This window comes from Solenopsis invicta, chromosome 12 (assembly GCF_016802725.1).
Source record: "Solenopsis invicta isolate M01_SB chromosome 12, UNIL_Sinv_3.0, whole genome shotgun sequence".
Taxonomy (NCBI): Eukaryota; Metazoa; Arthropoda; class Insecta; order Hymenoptera; family Formicidae; genus Solenopsis; species Solenopsis invicta.
In genome coordinates, this window is record NC_052675.1 from 14,622,668 (window position 1) to 14,646,333 (window position 23,666).

General features: G+C 39.4%; 1 protein-coding gene and 1 long non-coding RNA gene across 2 annotated transcripts in view; both read left to right on the forward strand.

The window, feature by feature from the left end:
• The window catches only part of LOC105201749, a 50,761-nt gene that overhangs the window by 21,393 nt on the left and 5,702 nt on the right, over positions 1 to 23,666 (forward strand). The window lies entirely within an intron of this gene.
• Positions 17,552 to 21,078, forward strand: LOC105201748. Its single transcript, XM_011169919.3, is given in 3 exon segments — positions 17,552 to 18,144; positions 18,895 to 19,322; positions 19,324 to 21,078. Coding segments are annotated over 2 exon segments (1,356 nt in total). The 5' UTR covers positions 17,552 to 18,144; positions 18,895 to 18,917; the 3' UTR covers positions 20,275 to 21,078.

Here is a 23,666-nt window from a genome sequence, read left to right on the forward strand (position 1 = left end):
CACGGAAGCGAATCCAGGATCCTTATCTAACCATAAAGCTTAATCCCCCGACGCGGAGGCGCTCGTGCGCTAAAAAGTATTTTACGAGCTGCTTATACGTTTCAGCGGTCACCCTGACACCGAATCCAATTTTCCCGATAGGATCTTTAGTAGGGATCAGGTGTTAGAGGTCCGAAAGGTCTTCGCGTGGTATGTCCGTATTCACACACACGCGCACATTGTAGCGTACGTGTTCTCGCAGGCAAATCTTTCTCTCGCGATCGATGGATCGCTCGTTATATGAACTTTTGTTTCTTTCCCAGACAGTAGCGTCATGCGTAACAACATGTCGATATAATTTATATTACAACTGTAGCGTACGCGACCTTTTTTTCTAATTCTTTTTACACGGAATAAACAGTCATGGTTGAATTGACAAGATATGTTTGGTTAAGCATATTCTGTTAAAAATAAATAGATTTTCTAATTATTACAATCAAATATTTTAGTATGCAACTAGAACATTTAAATATGATAACTGTAAAAATTTGGTTAACGATTTCTGGTTGGATTTACACAATTTTTGGTATATAGCAGTTCGTGGCACACCGAGAGAAATATTAACCAAGCGTTTAGTTAAATAGTGATCAAATAAATTTTGTAGTTATTATAGTACCAAAAACTTATATTTAACGAACCATTTGGTTGTATAAAAACAATTGTTTGATTAAGGCTACAGATTGTTTGGTCAAAATAACTATATATTTAATAATTATAAAATTTATTTGATCATTATTTAATTAAACATTTTGTCTATTTCACCAAATATTTCTCTCAGTGTGCTGCCATCATAGAATGAGGCAGCATTCTATTTTTTTGTAAGGAGGAAATCACACACAATAGAATAACAAACGCAACATTATAAGATCTTTCACCAACGTTTTTAATAAAATGATTTCTACTGCAAATTCCCAAAATTAAGTTTGAAAACAAAAGATAATGAGAGATGTATCTTGACAGTATAGTTTTTAATAACTCTACAAAAATTAAATGCAACCAGATTTTTTTTCAATGTGATCAGAATTAGAGTAAATGCCATCAAATTTGTCTGGTTATCTCAATCAGAGTGCAAATAATCCAATTTGTTTACTTTAACAAAAAATGTAGATTGTTCATATTTCACCAAATTTGCATTTAATTTTTGTAGAGTTATTAAAAACTATACTGTCAAGATACATCTCTCATTATCTTTTGTTTTCAAACTTAATTTTGGGAATTTGCAGTCTGGTTGTTTTATACATATTTTAGATTAATTCAACCAATTTTTTTCAGTAATTACATGGGCATACAATAATTAATTAAAGTAGGTATCGGTTTTTACGCGTTATTAGAAGCTTTTATAAAATTATTAAGTTTTATAATCGCCGATATACAAATACGTAAGAATAAACTGCAGAGAACTGCGCGATGCAGATTTCTTTAGCACTCAATCGGTGTGTTCTACCGTCTATCGCCATATTTGAATATTTCTCGTTCCGGCGACACTACTGGAGGCAGATAAAATGCTTTACGACGCCGAGGAATTAACCCTTGATTTCCGCGCATTACTCTCACCGCGGAGTCTACCGAGATAAAGGGGTGGCTGCTTCCTTACTATCTCCGTGGCATAATGGCCGACGAAGAAGGGCACCGTTCATCGTGAAAGATATAATGGAGCCGTGGCGTGGTTCCTCCACGGGCTTGTGCACCCACGATTTATGGTTTCTTTTATTTAGGGAAATAATGGTGCAAGGTTACCGGGGAGCATCGAGCCACGAGCCGTCAGCTTTTGGCTTTTCAAAGCAAATTGCGACGTGTCGCAAAGCTAGAGATACTTAATCGCTTAAAGTTACTTCTCTCATTCGCTTGTACAAAAACTGGGCCGAGTCTCGTTGGTCGCGATTGCAAAAAAAAAAACCAATTAACTTTTGCTAAGAAGGTTATCTTTCATTTTGTTTACTTAGCCCTTTGCAATTATTTATCAGTTTCCTTTAATCAACGTAGTTTCTCGTATATTTTGTACATTAATTTCTACAAATTGCGAATCTCTGACAAACCAGACGTAAACCGATATATGTATCTGGTAATTTATCTCGCAAAATTATATATTGCGCGCTTTAAAAGAAGCTTTTCTTAGATGAATGAGAATCTCTGTAATCTTTTTCTTATCATCCGCGGTATGTCATGCATTTTTACGCATGCGGTAGCAACGATATTTTCTCAGCAAAAATTGACTGTTTTTTTTCGGTTAGGAACGGTAAGATTTGATCCAGTTTCTTATAAGCAAATGAGAGAAGTAACTTGCGCTTAAGAACTAAGAAACCGAGAAAGAGAGAAAGAGAAAGAAAGCGTTTTGCATTTTTTGACTTTCTTCGGGCGTAAGTGAAAATCGAGAAATGCCAAGGCGGATAGGTCGCTCGCTTGCACACGAAATCTGTGTATAGGTGGTCCGTCGAGTCGGCGGTATCAATATTCATCACCGTCCTATGTTCGGCTGGCTCAAATTCGTAGGATTAGCCGGAAACTTCGCGCCGCTCCCTCCGTGTTGTAACCGCCTGTGCGGCGCTACACACGCAGGCACACATACACATGTACAGATTCGGCGAGATTTAGAGCAAGAGGGATGCTGCAACGTGCGCTGTACCGAGGGAGACATGCGTAGGCGGGCCGCGGGGCTGGCGTTCACCACCGTGTGATGCTCCACCGCGGGATTCTAATCCGGGTAGGTCGGGTAGGCGTGTGTGACGTCATATTGCATAACAATTAATCAACGGGCGATAACAGCTAGCCGGTTCTCTCTCGACGGAGTGGGAAGCCCTGATAATCATTTCAACGGGCAGCTTAAAGTGCCACTAGTTAACGCTAAGCCGATTTAAAAGCGATTTAATATCCGGAATATTATACCTGGCTGTCGCGCGCGCGGCGCGGATGCTCGACAATAGCGATCGCTTTGGAATGGGTTTGTCGACGGTGAGTTTCTTAGCTTCCGCCAGAAAAGTCAGCATCTATCGCTATCTGCTGCATCTTGCAGATACAAATTTTTTTTTATATTCAATTTTTATGTTTTTGATTTTTACTCGATAAAAAGAATTTTTACATTAGAGAAATTTTAGGAGTTTTAGATTTAGAAAAAGTTCTTCGCGCTTTAGTTGAACTCTTGCCTTGGTCAAGTGAAAAATTCAACGTGAGTGATACTCGATGACGCGCAACTCCCGACATCGCGTCGCTAATAAGCGATGGCATCAGCCACATGCTCTCTCCTGCTTTCCTCTCTGCTAATACATAATGCCGATCAAACAACTGTTTAAGCAGGCCCGAGTTAAGTGCGTTCCATTCTTTCGCGAGTACTATGTCGTTCTGGTTTGCCCCTAGTCTTTAATATCTACCGGCGGGAATACTTTTGGCCCCGCAAGGATCACTATGAGCCACCGCACATTTTCTTTACGTTTCCAATAATTTTTCTATTCAAACTAATTTGATGCGACTCATTTCTAGTCGTTAATATATAATTTTTAATATTATATTGAAATAAATGTAAAAGAGATTTGGATAATTTTTAAATACATGAGATAACAAAAAAATGACATTTGTAAAAACTTATCGTGTTCATAAAAATATCCTCTATTTTTTTTCCTTCGTTCTTTCAATGAAAAATATTGAAAACTGATAAATCACTAAACGTTGCCTCGTCACTCGTTGATCTTTATTTATCACTCTCGCGGCGACGCGACGACTGGAATGCTCCCTCGTACGCGGGGGTAGGTCAATAGTTTCACGCCGACGAGGACGTGTATATCCCATTTTCGTAGGCCGCTGATTGAGGACAGATGCACGAGCAGGGGAAGTGCAGCGTGGAGATGAGGGTACAGTCGCTTACAATGACCCCGCCGAGAGAAGTACAATGGCGCACCGGCTCTTTCGAGCTCTCGGGGCCACGCTGCCGCCGATCCGAAAATCACTCGCCTATGACAAAGAGCCATGTTCGCGCTGCCGCAAATATGCCGTAAATACGCCAAGGTGGAGTATCGATTGTCCAGCGACTCGATACTTGCGATCGTAGTCTCATAAGCTCGATGTCAACGGGCAGCGCAATCTTCTTCCTTGATATTTTGCACAAAAAACAATATCATTGCTTTACGATGTATTACTGTTAATATTGCGGAAAAATATATCTCATATTTTAGTAAAATCCAACAATTTATCTATTGCGTTCTTAATTGAAACGAAAATTTTTTACCACATTGCGAAATTAATAGAAAAATCCAAGCTTTCTATATATTTCATCGAAATGTGTAATATTCAAGTTGGTCTTTATTTTATTAAGCGCCGTGAACCGGTTTAAAATTTGTTATTTGATATTAAATAATTGCCACATGGGAAAGGGATTTCCCGAATGCGTGACGTTTGCCCAGCAGTGAAAAGTATTGAAATAAACGGTCGATTGTGGCACAGCGTGATTCGGCGGACCAGGAACGCGGTTCGTTTCCATAAAATCTGTTGCTCGCACCGACGCCCGAAATCCTAATTAAACGGCAGATTCGAAATCGTCGACCGACCACGTACAAGCTTAATCCGCGCGCGAGCGCCGATAATATCGATCGATCGATGCACGAGCTGAGTTAATTAAATTAAAATACTCGTATAATAGCGCGCCAGATGGCACAACCAGGACATACAACCTGGTATTGAGTAGTCCACCCCACTTGGCTATCCCCTGGCATAATACATAACTCGTTTAGCCTTGCAGGTTGGCAAAAAAGCCGGAGGGGGGTGGCTGGTAGGATTGTCACGGGGTTTTGCTTGGCCAAAGTGTTTAGGCTCTCCCTTCGGTTACTTTCTTCCAATGTCAAACATCGAATGTTTTAACACGTTAGTAGTTTCACAATTACTTTATAATATGGAATGTTAAAGACGAAAGAAATCAAGAATATAAACAAATAAAATTTATAGATATGATGGGTGTAAAAGAAGTGGACGTTCGTATTTGAGAGCGTTAAGGAAAGGAAATATTGATTTTTATATACTTCTATACTTTTTCCTTTTTTATATTGATATAATTGTGCAAAACGCGCTCTGTAAGTTAGAAATTAGAGTAAGTTTATTCAAAATTTTCAAACATTTGTTCGTGCTTCTTTAACTCATCTCAAAAGTATGCAAAGTTCAGGATTTTTGCAAAATTTAGAGATAAAAGTCTGATCGTATCTGCTTCACGGATACAGAAGTATTGCTGAAATAGAATGTTGATTAAATTGGGGATATTCTGTGATTCGAGATCGTCCAGAAAGCAAAAACCCGCGCGTCCTAAGGAGACTCTGGCCGATGCTGCCATGATTACCTATTTACCAATGACAATCGAATGGTTACTTAGTTTCATGGGGTGCGGATCGAACCGCAGTTTAGCATTACGAAGGCCCAAGGCAGGTCGTTAGCGGCGTTGTCGTAACATATGCGCTGGGCAGGCTCCATATGGGCTACTATGGACCCAGATCCGAAGCCCCCGGTGTACCCCCTTACGCGGGATCGATACCATTTCGCTCCTTAATCGGCCTGCTTTGCGGCTTTACTCAATGCTCGCCACTATATTCGGAATGCATTCTAGCTATATTTCCGCCGCAAATAAAAATTAAAGCGTTTTCGAACAATATTTCACAACTACATATTCAACGATGGAGTAATACATTTTTCATTTAGTTTTAAATGGACTTTTCTACAATACGATTTTACTGTAAAGATTAATTTCAAAGATATTTAAAATCGAAGATGCTGAAAGATTGTAAAGAAATATGATGTGCAAAAAAATGTTTAATAAAATCTCTGGAAAAGTCGATTAAAAATTAAACACTCATAGATAAAAAGAAGTACGACCTTAGAACATTTCTTTACTATATATGTATATATATGTCACTGCAAAGTGAAAAAATCGATACTTCAAATTTAAAATTTGGTAAAGCACCTTTACTTTTCAAATATCCACTGTAATAAAGAGTTCTCCGATGTATGAATGTTAAAAGACATTCAAACTGAGACGTCAATGACGACTTTAAATGCGACCATATGATGCTGGGTGGCTAAAAACCTGGTATTTTCTATAATCGTCACGCAACGTGGAGATGCGTGCCGGCCACCAAAAGCACGGAGATGAGTTTATGCGGCAAGTGCATGTATGTACGGTACGGTGTATACACAGAATAGTCGGCATACGGGGAGAGAACGGTAGCGAACCCCGTGGAGAACGTACGAGCAGTGAGCAGGTTGACTAGCTTTGTCCATGGTCGATGATGACGATGGGGTCGGTCTCGGCACAGATGGGCCGCTAATCTCATTGAAAACTCATGAGGACTCTCGAGCGGAAGGGAGGGGAGGGGAGGGAGAGGTGGCCACGGTAACTGCGAGGGGGTGAAAGCCCCCAGAAGTCTCAGCGAGGCCCTCCTCGCTTCATGGGGGCCCAAGCACCGTGCTAACCACCATATGTCCTACGTATATGCATACTCGTGTACGCCCGTGATGCATGTTTACGAGAATATGCTGTGGAGTTCTTTGGCAGGCGGTATCTAGTGCCACACACATCCCCATGTGGCAGAAACGCGTGATCCACGATCGAGATACCATGATCTGTCCGTTTCACCTGTAGGACGCGGACCCCTTTTATCTCGAATATCGTTGGAAAATCGCTTTGAGATTACGATAAATCCGTATGCGAGTTAATCTTTATGCGATTTGCCAGAGAGGGATTAGGAGATGATCCAATAGATTTAACCGATTGTTCTAAGGGTCGGAATAATTCAGTATTTTAGCTATAAAGGATGTTCGTATAATTATTTTCGCAAATGGCCAGCTGTGTAAAATCTGCCAGTCATCGAGAAATCTAGAGTAAATATTTTTTTGTTCTTCGAACAAAGCTTCGCGGTGTCCTGGATGGCAGTCGTTCTAGTGTGATATCCAAGACATACGAGTCGTTGCTGGCTCCTGTTTCTGGACAGTCACTGATTATCGCGTTTCCAGCGCGGCGCATATACATATTTAAGGTCGCGTCCACCGTTAAGATCACCGTAGCATAACTCCGCCGCCGGCTCTCTTCTCCTACCTCATGCATATTCCTCCTCGTTTAACAAACACTCCGCGTAGACGCAGACGTAAAGAGAGTGGGAAGGAGACGGAGAGAGATCCGGCATCGCCGAGACGGAACGTAACGGAGAAAGAGATAGCTCCGGCACGCACTCCCAGGCATACGGGGTTGCTTTACGAGCGGACAACTAAGGTATGCTTTGGATTTCAACCCTGCCCGAGCCCCTCCGGCCCGCCGCGCCGTACCTTTCGTAACGCGACCGTCGCAACGGGCCAGAGGTTTTATACCCCGGCATCTCCCGGAGAGCCTGGCGCATCCACCGTGACCGAGCGTCGTCTCACTCGCTGCCTCCGGGATGCTGCGCGTAAACCTTCGGAAACTAAGCAGCTACCAACTGGTGGCCGTCCTCGTCCCCGCAGACGATAAACCGCTAAATGGATTCTCGGTAAAAATCTTCTAACGGAATGCGACGTTCGAGGGCTACTTATTAAATTTTGCAAAATTTTTCTTTACGGAGCGAACATCGAAAATCAATCTTCATGAGGGATTGGAATTTAATTCATTAAAAAAAAATTTAGATGTAAATGATTCTTTTCCAAAGAGGTGAATTTATTTGCCTCTTTGGACATTGGAGTTTACGTTTTAATACTTGCGCGTAAAAGCAACAGACCTGTTACATTGATACAAAATCGAAAAGGGACACGTCAGGTTGACAAGGGTGACTCCCGAAGATCAAACGTGATCGTTTCTGACAGGGCTGTTAGGGGCGATGGACAATCGGTGGATCAAGAGATAGCGAAATCCGATATCTCGTACATATGCTCGGGCTCGGTAAATGCATTCGCGAAATATGCTCTACGAATTTACGATCTACGGACGGCTATTTCGTCACCACAATTTGATACATAAAACTGTGTTAAAAAAATACGTGAAATTTAATGTTTAAAATAATGTGAAATTTGAAGCCCGAAAGAAAACTAGTAGTAATTATAATATACAATATCTGATTTAACACCTTTAAAAAAGCAATTTTGAGACTTTCTTTTACAATGCAAATGTTGAAAGCAATGTCGTAAATTTTTAAATTATGTCTAAATTGGAAATTTACATTGTACAAGTAACGTAAATTATTTTTTACGCGGCTGTAATAATAAGGATAATTATTATTTAAACGGCTAACCCTAGCTGAAGAATTGCTAAAAAAAGTTTTGTTGGAAATAGTTATTATTAATGCTTATTAATAACAAGTTTTAATCAAACTTGATATCGTTCATTTGTTTTTGACAATGAACTTTGAGAGAGTGCCGTACGCAGATAAAATCCGACACCAATCGAAGTGTCAGGAGGGTGTGAGTGTTCGATCCGATCTCGGTCGCGGAATATGTATGACCTGACCGTCGCAGGAAAACCGAGTGACGTATGTGATGTTCTTCACGCATCCTGTCGAGATACATACATATGTATGTACGAACGAGCATATGTGCCGGCAGCCGATCATGCATGCGTTCGGTCGCGAGCAATCTCTGAAAATTCGCCATTACCGTACGTTCGCTCGCGCACAAGATTTATTCACCGCCGCGATTATACAGTAGTTTTGCGATATATCGATTATTTTTTATAACTAAAATGCCCCTCGGATCTAACAAGAAAGGTGGATGGGTGAATATCCACGATAATGTTAAATCAAATTTTGCAAAGTATCAAAATTTAAATAGTATTTCGCATTTTACAGCGTGAAATTCTAAGGTTTTATCAACTAATTAATATTGCTTATTTTTGGATTTTTCGTAATTTCACGTTTTGTAAGATTTTTCCTTTAAAAAGAATTTGCAATCTGATTGTGAGTTAAAAATTGTGTTATTTCTTAAAATTAAATCATGCAGACGTTTGCGAATTTTTTCTATTGTATGTGTTTAAATTTCTATTGTATCTAATTTAAAACAAATGTGTACACTGATAAAAAGATTTTGTTAATAATAATTAAATTTTGATAATTTCAAATAAATATTTGAATAATATAACCAAAAATATAGTATTTATTAATATTTATTAATTATATTAATAGTAAATGAACATAATAGTCACTAATCGTTTACTAAATGGTTATTAAACGATTACTAAATGTTACAAAATTTTTAATCATATTAACTAAATATTTAATTGAAACTATTTCATCAAAGATTGATAACTGTTATCTAAGCTGGATTATTGCTATCAAACTCTTTTTTTCAGTATGCAACTTGCAATTCATTTTATAAAAGAATATTTAAAAATGTTCAATTTAAATTCTCATTTCTTAAGCATTAATGTAAATAGATTTTACTGAAAACTTTAAAAATTTATCGAATCTATTAAGCAGAAAGAGTTATTTTGTTGTATAATTATACATAATATTACTTTGCTAATTGTAAGTATTGAAAATCTTCCGTCGTTTCGTCAGTATTATTCAAAGTGCAAATGAAAATTATAAATTTTTTAATCAATCACTGCCGAAAATATTATGATATGAACTGTAGAGTTTAGAATAAAGATTCTTGAACGTACTTAAATCGGAACACCCTGGAACGTAAATCGTGGCTCATGATTTCCCTTGAATACGGGAGACCACAGGTGTTCGCCTGCTTTCAAGGCGTTCAACATGTCGAGGACCGGCCGAGAATTGAGAGACTCGGACAAATTACTCGCGAGATCAGACTTAATCTACGTCGGTACCTCTAGGGAATGTCGGAAGAGAATCAAGGTCGCATCTGTGAGATCCGGAACGACGCCTCACTTGTCCTGGGTCTTTTCGCGCTAAGATTGATGACGTCGCGCGTTCTCTGCTCCTCTTTCTCGGTTGATCTTTCTCTTTCTCTTACGCGGGGGCAACGCGATATAGGGAGACTGGGCGGCAGTAAGGGAAAGACGCGATTTCTCGGTGCAAATGAGACATCTCCGCTCGTGCAAGCAGCCGGAGAGCTCCACTTGATCCTTGGAGCAAGTGGAACGCCGTGACAAATGTTTCGCGACATTGGTTCAGGAAGTCCCATGATGTATCTCCGTCCATCCGTTTCGCGTGGCATAAATAAGTGCCTTAAACCACTTTGGAGTTGATGGAAAATTTTTTTTTCGTTTATTCTCTCCGTAAGAATAATCTTTAATGCGAAGTCTGATGTCGAGAAAAGTTGCAATACCGCTTAAATAATCGGGTTGACTTATCAGTAGTTGAGTTATACAATTGTACAATTTTCTGGACAAACTTTCATCGATATCCATTTCCAATTTCGTCAAGTATTCTTTCATACATATAAATCTTCGCTTAATGTTCGATACATTGGAATTTCGATAAAATTAACAAGTTTATGAATTAAATTTTTACGTGAGAGACATAATAAATAAATACAATTTTCGATCAACTCTAATATTTAATATTACAAACTGTTCTGCGTACGTATTACGCACATCCGTTTCGTCGCGTTGTAGTAAAAAAAGATCATTGCGCGATTCGCTCGTCGTTCCGACTGGAACGCGTCGTCCGCTGAGGAAAGGAGCCGCAGTGGATCCCCCGGCGGGTCTCTCGGCGTCGTCCATCATTCGTCGGAACGGCGAAACGCTCGGTAGGTTCGGGTTTTCAGCGCGGAGGAGAGATCTGCATAGCGCGAGCCGGCATCTCGGGACGAGCGAGCTAAGTGCGGGATTATGCAAAGCAGCGGCCATACAGTATAAAAATACGGAGCGACTCCGCGCCATCTTTTCCGGACCATTCTAATAACTCCCTCCTCCTGCCATCCACCTTCCCTACGCCATCCACCGTATCTGCGAGCGACTCCTGCCGTCGCTGAGGGGGAGAATCAACCGACCGACGACGGACCGATCGACCCCCGACAGCGGGGCAAGATTTTGGCAAATATACTCGTAAAACTGTCAACGAGTGATTGCCACGTTCTCTCCGTGCGAACTCTGACCCACGCTGACGTTAATTAAGAAAGAATCGGATTTCCTGTTTGCGGGAATTCGTTATTAATGAACTTTCTTCGTTCTCTCTCTTTATTTTCGCTCACTCTTATTCCCTACGTCTTATAATTATTCATAGTTCAAGATTAACGTAATGTAAAGATATACGTCCATTTTTATTTATTAATTAATCATTGCAGAGAGATAAAAAATGAATAATGTAATTTTACTACGTATACATATAATTAAAATGTAATTAGTGATAAGAGGATCATTATATTTACTCGTTAATCACGATAGATCTACTAATTAGTTATAGGAAATGAAGATTCGCAGAAATACCATGAGCTTTATTTGCAATTGTAATGTTTATAAATAACGACTTCGCGTCGATACATGTCGGCCCATCTTTTTCTTTTCTCTGGGATCATCAATACGAATTAAACCGGCGTTAACAGAATGCTTTTAAGAGCACATGGCGCTTCCGTCTACCGAGTCATCGTTATGATAAACGAGCAGCTTAGTACCTTCCCGTTAATTTCTTCGTTCCATTATATACCCTCGGTCTTAGCAACGGTAGACGTAGTTCTTTGACAACAGATGCAGTTCTCGGCAGGACACATTATGCTCCAAGACATTAGGATAGTCTCATAAAAATTAATTCGTACTGATTTCCAATCGCGCAAAGAAATATTGCTTATAAATTATAAATATTGGTTGTATGACATTAACATTCAAGAGACAAGTTTCTTATCGTTCTGAAAAAAAGATTAGTAATAATAATTTATTGTAGCTTTGGTGAAATGATTTCAATTAAATGTTTGATTAATATAATCAAATATTTAGTAATATTTAGTGATTACGTTAATAGTAACCAAATATGTATAATAATAGCCAATCGGTTATTAAACAGTTACTAAACGCTTATTAAATGTTATTAAAAATTTGGTTATATCAACTGAATATTTAATTGAAACTATTTCACCAGAACTTAGTAGCTATCATCTAAGTTAAATTATTATTTCACTGAGAAAAAAATTACTAAATTTTAATAAATATTTATTCGAATAGTATTAATGAAATATTTACTAAATGTAAATAAATATTTATTTAATTTAATTATCACATTTTTATGTACCGTAAGTAGATATTTCATTGCAAACAATCAAACAAATATTTATTAAAATTTAATAAATTAATAATTTGTTTTTCAGTGTACAAGATACTTTTTTTCAGTGCAAATATAAAACTAGTCACCGTCTAACGCCTCCAGTTATAGCGAAATGGAAGCAGCAACTAGATTCCACCGCAGCATAGAACTATTTCTCGGAGAACAGACGCAACTGTTCGCCGAGAAAGACGCTTCGAGATATCACGGTGTTCTTAACGCGCGTTGCTCTCCGTTCGCGCAAAGCCACAATCGCACGGCGCACTTTCGGCGCGACTCAGTCGCTTAAATTCGGGAACTTCTCGCCTAGGCGACTCACGTTTACGGCGCGTGGTCGAGGCGCGAGATAGCGGCGTCCGATAGCGCCCGGCTGGAAGTCGCATTAATTTTCCTCGGTCGACTCCCTCGCGCGATGCTGCGGTACCGTCAGCCCCCTCACCCTCCCTCTCCCACCCCCGCCTCGCGAGAGGGGTGGCTGGTTCATGAAATGGGTACGCAGGGGACGTCTCTCCCGCGGCGGCATTTAGGTAAGGTATTCACGTAACACATAAGCAACCGCCACGCGCAACCCACCGTGTGCACAGAGATAAGAGCCGAAGGTGGCATCTTAGGCGGTGCTCCGAATAGAATTAAATTCCCCGGAGCCATCGCGGAGGATGGGAGAAGGAGAGGGAGAGGGAGAGGGAGAGAGAGAGAGAGAGAGAGAGAGAAAGAGAGAACGCGACTCGGTATCGTTGGGACGATATCAACAATGCGGGACAAACTTCTCTCGTAGAACAGATAGACGGATAGATAGGGAGAATAAGGGGGCGCGAGCGGAGGAAGAATGGCGTACGTTGATAATTTTGATGTGACATATATGTATATATAGGCAGGGTTGTAGCGTCATTGCCAAAAGGGCACCATCGCGCGAATGCAATTTATCTATAGAGCGGAATTAAATCAGTTAACTGTTGTTCAATAGAACATCTAGAATTGTTAAATCGTTAGAGAATACAAAGAAGCATTTTTGTTCAGAACGGATGTCCATACAGATTATCGATAATCTCCGTTCAATTTGCTCTAACGGAAGCTTCGTTTCGAAAGAGTTTCGGCGGAGCGAAATTACGAGAGCGTTTAAACAGCAGTCGATTCATTTCGTATGCATGGTCCCGACTATAAGTTAAGGAATTGCCTAAACGTCCGTAAAATCTAAATCTCCCGCACTCTCATCTCGGGAATTTCGCTCCTCGCGCCTGCCGTAAGTATGTACATCACGCCAAGTTATTTCAACAATCCTCTGAATTTATCGCACATTCAATTTGTCAGGCCGAGACCACCCTGTTTCAAGAATTCCTGAAGAAGTACTAACCTTTCCTCATCCCTCACCGTATTTTCTCATTCCTCGTATACGTCGCTTTATAATTCTGCAAAAGAGAGCAAAATGATTAGTATTAGAGGGATCCTAAAGCCGTCCTATTTTACTGACGGAACACTATTTGTTCCAGCGCACTATTTTTCTAATTACAGATTTTTTTACAGATTCTCTTACAGATTTAAAAGTCCTTTTCTGTTATTAATGTATGCACTAATATAGTCCGAACTCATCAATCTTATATAAAAAAACGGAAGAAAAGTAAGAAGTTTAGATCCGTTTTACCTACTCTATAACGAATGTGTTTTCTATGTTACATTGTTGAGTAGAAAATTACAACTAACATTTATATAATTGTAACTTTGTGTTTGCTGGATTAAATACATATGAAAAATATGTTTCGTAAAATCTTGTAATTTTAATACAACTTAAATTTCTGAGTCTTGAAATTTTTATGTGTTTTTTAGATATTTGATGTTTCAAAATGTAAAACTATATTTTTTAGGATATGATTGTGTGTTTGTTGCTATACTTTTGTAAAGAAAGAAAATTGTTGTTATAATGAATCCATCAATATTTTGTTATTATATTGATTGAATGACTTTTCAGTGATTTAAATTTTTTGCTTTTACGCGTTGCTTGCTTTTGAGCAACATGGATAGTGAATTTTAATGGAAAACCGAACGTGCGGCCAAAGCGGCCGGACGGGAATCGCGATGATTCTGTGAAATATGGCTCAGGAGCGAGCAGGTTTTCGGCGGGGCTGCGTTAATGGATGATTGATAAACGACCTTTTCTCATCAACTGCATCGGCTGCATATTTATCACCGTGCGACCCCGACAAAAACTCGCGTGCACTCGCTCCGTGCAGCCGCGTCAGCGATGCGAAAAGCGGATGACATTACTCCCTTTCGCGAAGCACAAAGCATGGCACAAAAAAACATCAAAAAGTAAGCTTAAATAAATAATTACGGAGTATGTTTTTACTATGCTAACGAGCTCATATTATATGAATATTATATCCAACGATGCAATTAAAAATGTTTTCAGAATTTTTCCTATGAGTTTTAGATATAAATGAATACAATGAACAAAAATATATACAGAAAGTTAATAAAAGTCATATTTGATACCAATTAATTGGTAATATTGAAGATTTCTAAGAATTTTTTTTTTCGGATTTTTTTTCACCAAAAAAAGAGAGCAAAAATACAATATTCTTGCAACATATATCTACATGATATATGTAATCATGTTCACTCGATGACGTATTAATTCCCGTGTAGGAGTCAATCGAGCCGAAGTACACGCATCATGTAAGGTGTCCCTTTCGTGGATCCACGTAACAGATACTGTCGAATGTTAAAGTGCCCTTCGTCGAACCCACGCTCGGTGCTAACAGCTCACGCGTGTCCGCCACGTGTCGAGCGCCACCGGCTTCTCGCCCGCTCGTGCGTTTAACTTGGTCGAATTAGGCGGCACGAAACTTGCTCTTTCTGGCCGATTTGCAAAATAATATGGACAGATGGTGGCAAAGTGCGATTCTCACGCGCGACGTATTTTTCTACTTGAAGATTTAGAATGCATATCAGGCGAGACAAATCTTCAGTTTACGCGCTACAGTTCAGTGAGAATAATCGAAGGGAAAGACAAAATTGATAGGGGAAACAAATGTAGCGCGAAGAAGAAATCTGTAATATATTATTTTTTAAAAATATTTTTATATATAACGAAAGATTCTCAATTGAAATCTCTCTCCAATTAAAAAAAAAAACTTGGTGAGTTTGTAGAAGGGTAAAATTAATCAATACGTTTTTTTATTGACAATATATAACGAAGCACGATAGCGTTATTTTGTTAATGTATAGAATTGCACAAGCTATCCAGTAGTATAAAAATTTTGTTTTTTATAGCCAAAAATTTTGCCAGTTTTCTATGGCCGATTTCATCCCTTAAATACATTTGGGTGCCAATAAAAATATACGTATCAAATTTTTTTATCTCTTCTACTGTCAAGTTTCATTAAATTTAGAGAGAGAGAGAGAGAGAGACTTGGAAGCTTTCCCTTGTTAGATATATTAATCCCTTGCACACATATATTATTTGTTATAATATACATGCACGCTTCTGAGCAAGAAACCATTCGCAAATTATTGAAATTTAATTTAAAGTACAAACGAAAAAATTACAAATATGATATCTCGTTTACTTTTTCGTCACTTTGTACAGTATATCACTGTGAACGACGAAGAAAAGAAAGAAGGAGAATGTATTATAACAGTATTCTCCGTGAGAGAATACTGTTTTACGCGAAGCAAGACGGAGGGGCGTAAAACGGAATTAGAGATCGGTATATTGATGTTTCTCCGAGTTCGCGGGGAATGGTACTGTATGATCGGCAATAAATATGGTTCATAATCCAGGAATGGCTGCGCCAAGATACAGAAGCGTTTCGTAGCCGCCCTGCCGTGCGACGCGTGTCACACGTAACGTCGTCGTAATGACTCTTTCGACTTTACGACTCTGCATTAAGATTAGACTCGGTTGTATCGCATGCTACACTATCTGCTGCACGTGAGGCGGATCGTTTAATTTATTCCGCGCATGAATCGACCCAAAGAGAGAGCCATTGCCGATACAATCGAGCTTATTAAATCACCGAGATTGTCTCTCAAGATTGAATCTTCCATTTTGTTTTTTTTAATGCCATGGAAATAAATTTTAATGCAATACTATAATTTGTTGTATGATAACGTTGCACCAATAATTTTTTCCAGAGATATCTAAAAAAGCATCCTGTGATAAATTTGAGATCTAAAGAATTTTAATTTAAGAAAAGCATTTTAGTTAAATAATTTTTAATTAGAATTTATCCTTTTGCGTTTCACGTAACAAAATGTAATAAAATTTTATTTAAAACAAACATTTTGCCATTATACGTTGCCAAATTCTTTTCATCTTTAACGTTAATTCTTTTTTTTTTTTCAAAATATTCCTCGATTCTGAGACAACAGTCACTTTTCTTAGTCCGATTTGTAGTATCTGTGGGCAAAGGAAAAAGGTTCTTTGTTTTTAAGACACTGTGTGTATAAGATACAAGAAACTGAGATGTTCTCTTTCGCAAATACTCGTTTGCGAGTCTTCGCCGAGCGCGAGATAGCGCCAATCGAAAAGTCATTACAACTTTTTGCCGACTCAATCAAGAAGTTAATGTCCTTTAACCTCGCGGCGTTTCCCTTAGGATTTGCCGGGATCTCGGGAGTCGCGTAAGAAATCGACGGCTCTCACATGCCCGGTAAAATAGATCACCGGCTTATGATTGATCGCCTATTGGCTCCGTGGCGAGTTTTTGCCCGCTGCACCCACTTGTATCGGAAGTTATTTTTCCGGCGTGAAACTACGATGCCACCCATCTTGACTTATTTCGAGGTTTACGTACGTAATCTCACAAAATAATTAGATAATTCCCAACGGTTCGTCATTCGATTATTGTGCACTCGAAATGCGCAAACGCGAGAGCATCTTAAAATAATTATAAATAAGCCAAAAATCAAGATTTATAGAATCAAAAATACATTATAATTATAATTGCGAAAGAAAATAGTAAAATTGCATCAAAAGTGATACAATATGTAAGTGTGTACAAAGTTACGTCTTGGTATTTAATTGACAAAGCTCACTTGAAACAATTTTTGAAGTTTCAATCTTTCGTCTTATTAAGCTCTTTACATATTTCATATTCGCGTTTTTGAAACGACTTTCTTTACCGTACCTTCGTCGGTAGACCTGGATCGTCTGCCGAACGTCCAATATAGCCGCGAGTCGGCCATAAAAAAGGAGCAGAGATCGGGGCGCGGGCGTTAAAAATATTCAAGATCGTTTGTCAGGCTGAATTACAGTCCCCGGTCGTATCCTCTCCCCCGCCGTCATCTTCACTACCCTGGCAGAGCGGGATTCTGCGGTACGCGTTGCGCAACGCGGAGAGGGTAAGGCGAAGAGGAAGGGGGTGGCAAGAGCCCACGACGACGACGACGACGACGGCGACGACGACGACGGCGACGACGACGACGACGACGACGATCCCGGGCACATGTGTCGAACCTGAAATATGTAGGCGTGGTCTGGACGGTGCTAGCAGACGCGTCCCGACGAGCGAATATGTTCACCCCGTTGCTACGCTCCACCCCCGTATAACGCTGCAGACACTGCCATTGGCCAGTGCCACCCTCGTCGCGCCTCCACCTGCCACGCTCGCGCTACCCTACGCGACGGCTACCCCTAAATACGGGGGATGCGCGAACAGCACCCTCATTTTAACGCGAACCACCGATACGACTCCGAGTGTTCGCCACTTTAGTGCGCCCCGGACTGTACACCAGATCGGTGGGTCCGTTAGGGGGTGTTAGTTCTGTTCTTTGTGGCTTATTTCGGACTCGCGTGCTTGCGAGAATCGGTTTTGGCAAGAGAGCCTTGTGAGAAAAAGTGTAGCCTGATGTCTTAGGGAAGATCGAAGAAGATCCATCCTGAGGTATGGGAAACGTGGTTCGACCAGTGTAGCTCATAGACCGCGTGTACTTAGAAGAAAACCATTGCCATCATAATCTGGTAAGTAGATACTGTTCTATCACTCGTGTGATTATATACAACGGGATACAAATGTCCAAAATAAGTCATAAAAGTTGTTAGAAGCATTCTAATGTTGAAAGTGAATCTTGGATTCTTTTTAGAAATCTTTCTTGAATTTTTTTGTTACTTGGGATGATACCTTGCAATATTATATTACTGCTTATATATTAATGAAAATCAACTTTTTTATCAAATTGCAATACAATATAATTATTAAATAGAGACGTTATAGAAGTAAGTTGTACTACATCAATAACAAAAATGATATTTTTTCGGTCATATACGATTTTATACGATTTTATAGAGTCTAGTTGTCTTTTGTATACAAATTACAAATTACAATGTAAGCTGTATGTGAATTTGTGCGACGTGTAGTAAAAATCAACATTTTTTTTTAAATAAAATTTAATTATGGCATTTTTCAGTTAATTTTTTAAGTATTATATTTTTATTATTACCGCTTTAATTTTTATAATGATAATCGTAATATTTTTTAAAAACTTATTTCGTTACGTATAATGTGAGAATCTTATTTTGGTACGTGTAAATAAGAAAAAAATATCGTGCCTTAAATTTTTTCAACTATCTCGATGACCAATCTTGCTTTGCTCCGATTTATGCCTTTCAAATGTAGGACATCTGGGCAGAGTGTATCGAATTTTGGTCAATCGATCACTTCGTGTCGATGCGACGTTAACACTCACTGTCCACTCGCCGTCATTGTCGTAGGTTGATCATCCGGAGCGAGCAGGATGACAATGGAAGATCGCACGGGTGGCATCGACCGTGCCACCCCCGCGACCTCGACGCCGGCCACGACGGCACTGACGTCGGCGTGCCCCGCTACCATCAGCGACGTCACGCCCGACGCTTCGTATCCCCTTCAACGAGCTAGCAAGCGCTCCTTCGACGTCGCTTTTCTCGTGGCACCCGATGAGAACCTGGCGCGTCGTCAGAACGAAAAATTACGATTGGTAACCGGCCGAAAGGACCGTCTGCGAGACGACATCTCCGTCGACAACGTTCTGGACATTGATCGGTTGCCGCAAAATCTTACTATCAAGCACTACGACAACGATTCCGGCAGTTCGGAGAGAAGAAGATTGTTGCAATGCACTGAAAACTCGTTGAGTCCACCGTACGTATCGCCTAGAACTTTGACGCTTGACGCCAACCTTGCCAGGGCTTTCCCCGGATTCCGATGCAAGAAGATACGCGCCGACCAGTGGTCGGCTTCAGAAAACCCCGAGCCCACCTACCTTCGTTAGCCATCATCAATCTATGTTAACCTGCCCGGAATCGACCGAATCTTCGGTCTTGGCCTGCGCAAAGGTTTACGAAACTGGTATCTCTTGCGTAACCGATCGTCACGGTGAATCCCGTAGTGCCTTTACGAAGGTAAATTTGGTCGGACAGCGGAATGGTTTCAATGACGACGGCCAAGCGTCGCCGAGGTCGTCGATATCGCCGGATGATCGCGCGAGTTATCAAAGCAGCGTCAGTCCGCCGGTGGTGTCGTTGCCCGGTGCGACGAGCTACAAGTATGCGCCGTTTCCCACCAAAATGGCGTACCCCTTTCTGACTATGGGAGCGGAGACCGGTCAGACGGGGCTGCTGGAGAACCTGAAGATCCCGCAAATCGCTCACCCGCCCAAAGTGCCCAGTCCGAAGGTACCCACTTTCCGACCGGATCTTCCACCGGTCTATCCCAATCTTCCCTATAACCCTATCTCCGTGTTCCCACCGATGGCGGACGCTCTCGCCAGGCCGAGATTCCTGGCTACGGCCGCCGGAGTGGCCGGCCTCCTGCCACCGTCGCTCGCAGCTCTGACTTTACCGGCGCAGAACGTCTGCGCCAAGTGCAACCTGTCGTTCCGTATGACTTCCGACTTGGTCTATCACATGCGCTCTCATCACAAGAGCGAGAGTGTGGGCGAAGCGGCGAGGAGGAGGAGGGAGGAAAAGCTCAGGTGTCCTGTCTGCGACGAGAGTTTCCGCGAGAGGCATCACCTCACTAGACACATGACTGCTCATCAAGATAAGGAGAGCGATGGAATCGTTGACCAGGTCGAAATCAAGAGGAGGACTACTACCGTTCACAGTAAGTGACGACGAAAACTGCCGATCGGAGACGATATTCTAAGAGCTGGCTATTCCTAAGAATTGACTTGGTGCGTAACGAGAAGTAGGGGTTATAGGGTTTGTGATAAAAATAAAAATGTTGTCCATTTATCATTACTTCTTGTTAGATTGAGAAACAAATCGAAACATCGCTTCTTGCAACAAGAAGATTCCAGTTATTACTTATCGGAAGTATAAAAATTTAATATTGTGTTCTCAGTAATTGAACGAAGTTTGCACATCTTTTTCATCGGGAATATATGCAATACGCAAATGTACAAGGATAGTTTTTACTTACGTATCAATTTGCTAATTTGAAATCAATTTTTCCTTAACAAAAACATCAACCAATTAAATTTTTAAGTTATTTATAATTGTAGATATATGGATATATCTACGGTAAGATATATGGATATACAGATTTATGATTCGAAAATTGATATATGTTTTTGCTAAGGAAAAATCGATTTAAAATTGAATTTAAAAAACTAAAAAAAAAAGAAAGGATGCTCCTTGAATCTACGACATTCTGTATAGATCTACTATTCTGGGATTTACATTGTATACGTGTGTAATAAGGGAACTTTAATGTCTACATAGAAAAATTAATATCTATGAATATGTTGGTCCATGTACACGAATATTCTAGTATAATTCATGCACTGCGCGGTGAAGACATTCCCTGTCTAGTCAATATTAGGTAGGAACAATTTGTAAATAAATTTAATTTTTTAGTAAGTAAAATAAGAGTAAGTAAAATAAAAGTTATCTGTAAAGAAAAGCTGAATGCGAGAGAGAGAGAGAGAGAGAGAGAGAGAGAGAGAGAGAGAGAGAGAGAAAGAGAGAGTGTATGAAAGAGAAATCGTTAATTAATCAATTTGAAATATAAAAATCTACAATATTTAAGAAATAAAAAAATTATTGAAAAATTAGGAACAATATTTGCGTACATAAGATATCAATTTCTAAATATCATTCAGCTCATTTTTTGTCTGTGACAAAAATAATTTTCATGTTCACTTTTTAATGTGAAAAATTATAATTGTGCATTCTTTAAGAAGAAAATAGGAATGTCAAACAGAATAGACATTTAAGGATCTAAGATGTAATTTCGACTTTCCACTAAAAAATATAATTTAAAATATACGATAATCTGCATAATTAGTATTTACATTATTGGTATGCGAATAAAATTCTAAAATATTTATAAACGTTTAGATCTTACATTTTACATTTGTTTTTATACTTGAGTGAAAATACAAGTATCTGATCTCTTTCTTTAATTATTAAATTTGAAAATTTATTAAAGATTGTTTAATTATTTTTAAAATGAAAAGTTCAATGTAAAAATACGTAGCTTTGGACACGAAACCAGTTGTAGCAATAAAATATCCTAAAATCATGCATATTTGGGGAAAAGCAGCGTGCTAAAATTGTCAGACATAAAATAATCGCGGTCGTATTTCGATACACTCGCAAATTACATACGGTCCATTCGAACGACTCCATTTCCACGATGTAGAAAGTAAAATATTTGCCGCGTATTTACAGACAGGTGAAACGAGTAGTGGGTGCGAATGTGGCGATAGCAGCAACACGAGGGGGAGATGGGGCGGTCGCGGGTGTGGAAGGGTTACGCGTGTTGCGGAGGACGGTGCAGGCGTGTAAAGCGCATTTCGGCTGTGTGTACGGAGGTGAGGGCGGCGCGGTAATAAATAGATCGTAAACCGTAACCCGCGTCACACACAAACCGTCGGAGCGCGCATAATGGTAGGAAACAATGAATGCCGTAATCGGAAACAGTGCCGGTTTGTTATCTGCCATTTACACTCCATTTAACTTCAAACGGCGAATCGGCCTGCGCGCATTCGCGTTTTAAATACAGCCCGGTTTCCAACCACCGTCGAGAGCCGCCCCCACCATCAGTTTCCACCCCCGTCGCGCTCCCGCCGACGTTATGCGGCTTAACATAGGGTTAAGCCGTTGCCGAGTGGCTTAATATTGTCCGAAAATTACGTGAATTATCGCCTCGCATTTCCCGATGTCACTGGAAGAACTGAATCCGTACAGGAATAACATTTTAATCCGAGTACTTATAAAGAGTAAAAGCAAATGTCATTTATGATCGAATTAATCGTTTAATTTTAGTTGTGATATTGCAAGATAGTATAATACAAGTTTGAATAGAATTATTCATAGAGACTTCGAGAGGAGTAAGGGGCGTATATATCATTAGTACGACCTATGCAGTATTCTGTACAGCAATAATCACAGTAGCGTGTAAATACACGTAGAAAAATTTTTAATACAAAGGAGAATACGTTTATAAATCATGAGACTACGAACTACGAGTAAGTTGAAGTGGATGAAGAGGAAAAACCCAAATATCGTATAGATGTAACGAACAATTCGATATTACATTCTACAATTGTCAAAAATATTAAATTAAGATATCGCAATGTGTATGTACGAAGCTGTTCTACGATTCAATGTAATATATATATAAGTCTGTATAGTAACTATTAATCTCTCTTCTTTATAGAGATATCGAAATAATGTTTCGTTTTATAAGAATTGATTTATCCAGATATCACGTTGTATTACTTTGTTGTAAATATCACGTTGTACATAAGCACTGTATGTAATCTAGCTCGTTGTTAATTAATAAAAGAATATCCGTGACAATTAAAACCATACTGATATTTTATGTCCCCCTAATTTACTATATACTCATAAATTTATGTTAATTGCTAATAAGATATTAGTTGAAATTTATATACATTACAGGATATTTTTATTTTTATCTTTATCTATATTGTTTATATTTTTTATAGATCTTATCACATAATAGATATGCAAAGCTTTTTTATACTTTTTATATAAAAAAATTGTTAATTAATTTTCTTAACGGAGCATGTTACGAGTTCTCAATGACTTCCCAGATATGGAATTGATCTTGCTCTTTACTTCACGGACATCGTCCGTCCTCCTCTTGTCTTCTCGGTGCTAAATCACCGAAAGCCGATTACGCGGCAATAGATTAATTTCTGGCCACTCAGAGACCTCTCCCTGACATCCGATTCGCGGGTGCCGGATCGATCGTTATTTTGTTCTACGTTTGAGTGAAATAATACGTGAAACATCAAACAATCTCTCACATATTTATCTAAATTATAAGAGTTATAATACTAAAGAATCTTTAATTACAGAAACAATTTTTCTACCAGATATTTTTCCAGTCTTTAAACTTTTTAATCACGCTTGATTTAACCCGGGAATAGAAGTGACTTTTACACCCCAGTAGAGAGAAGATGAGGCTTAGTCGTAGTAGTTTTCTTTCTAATCGAAAATCTATAGCTATTTTTTTTTATTTCTCCTTA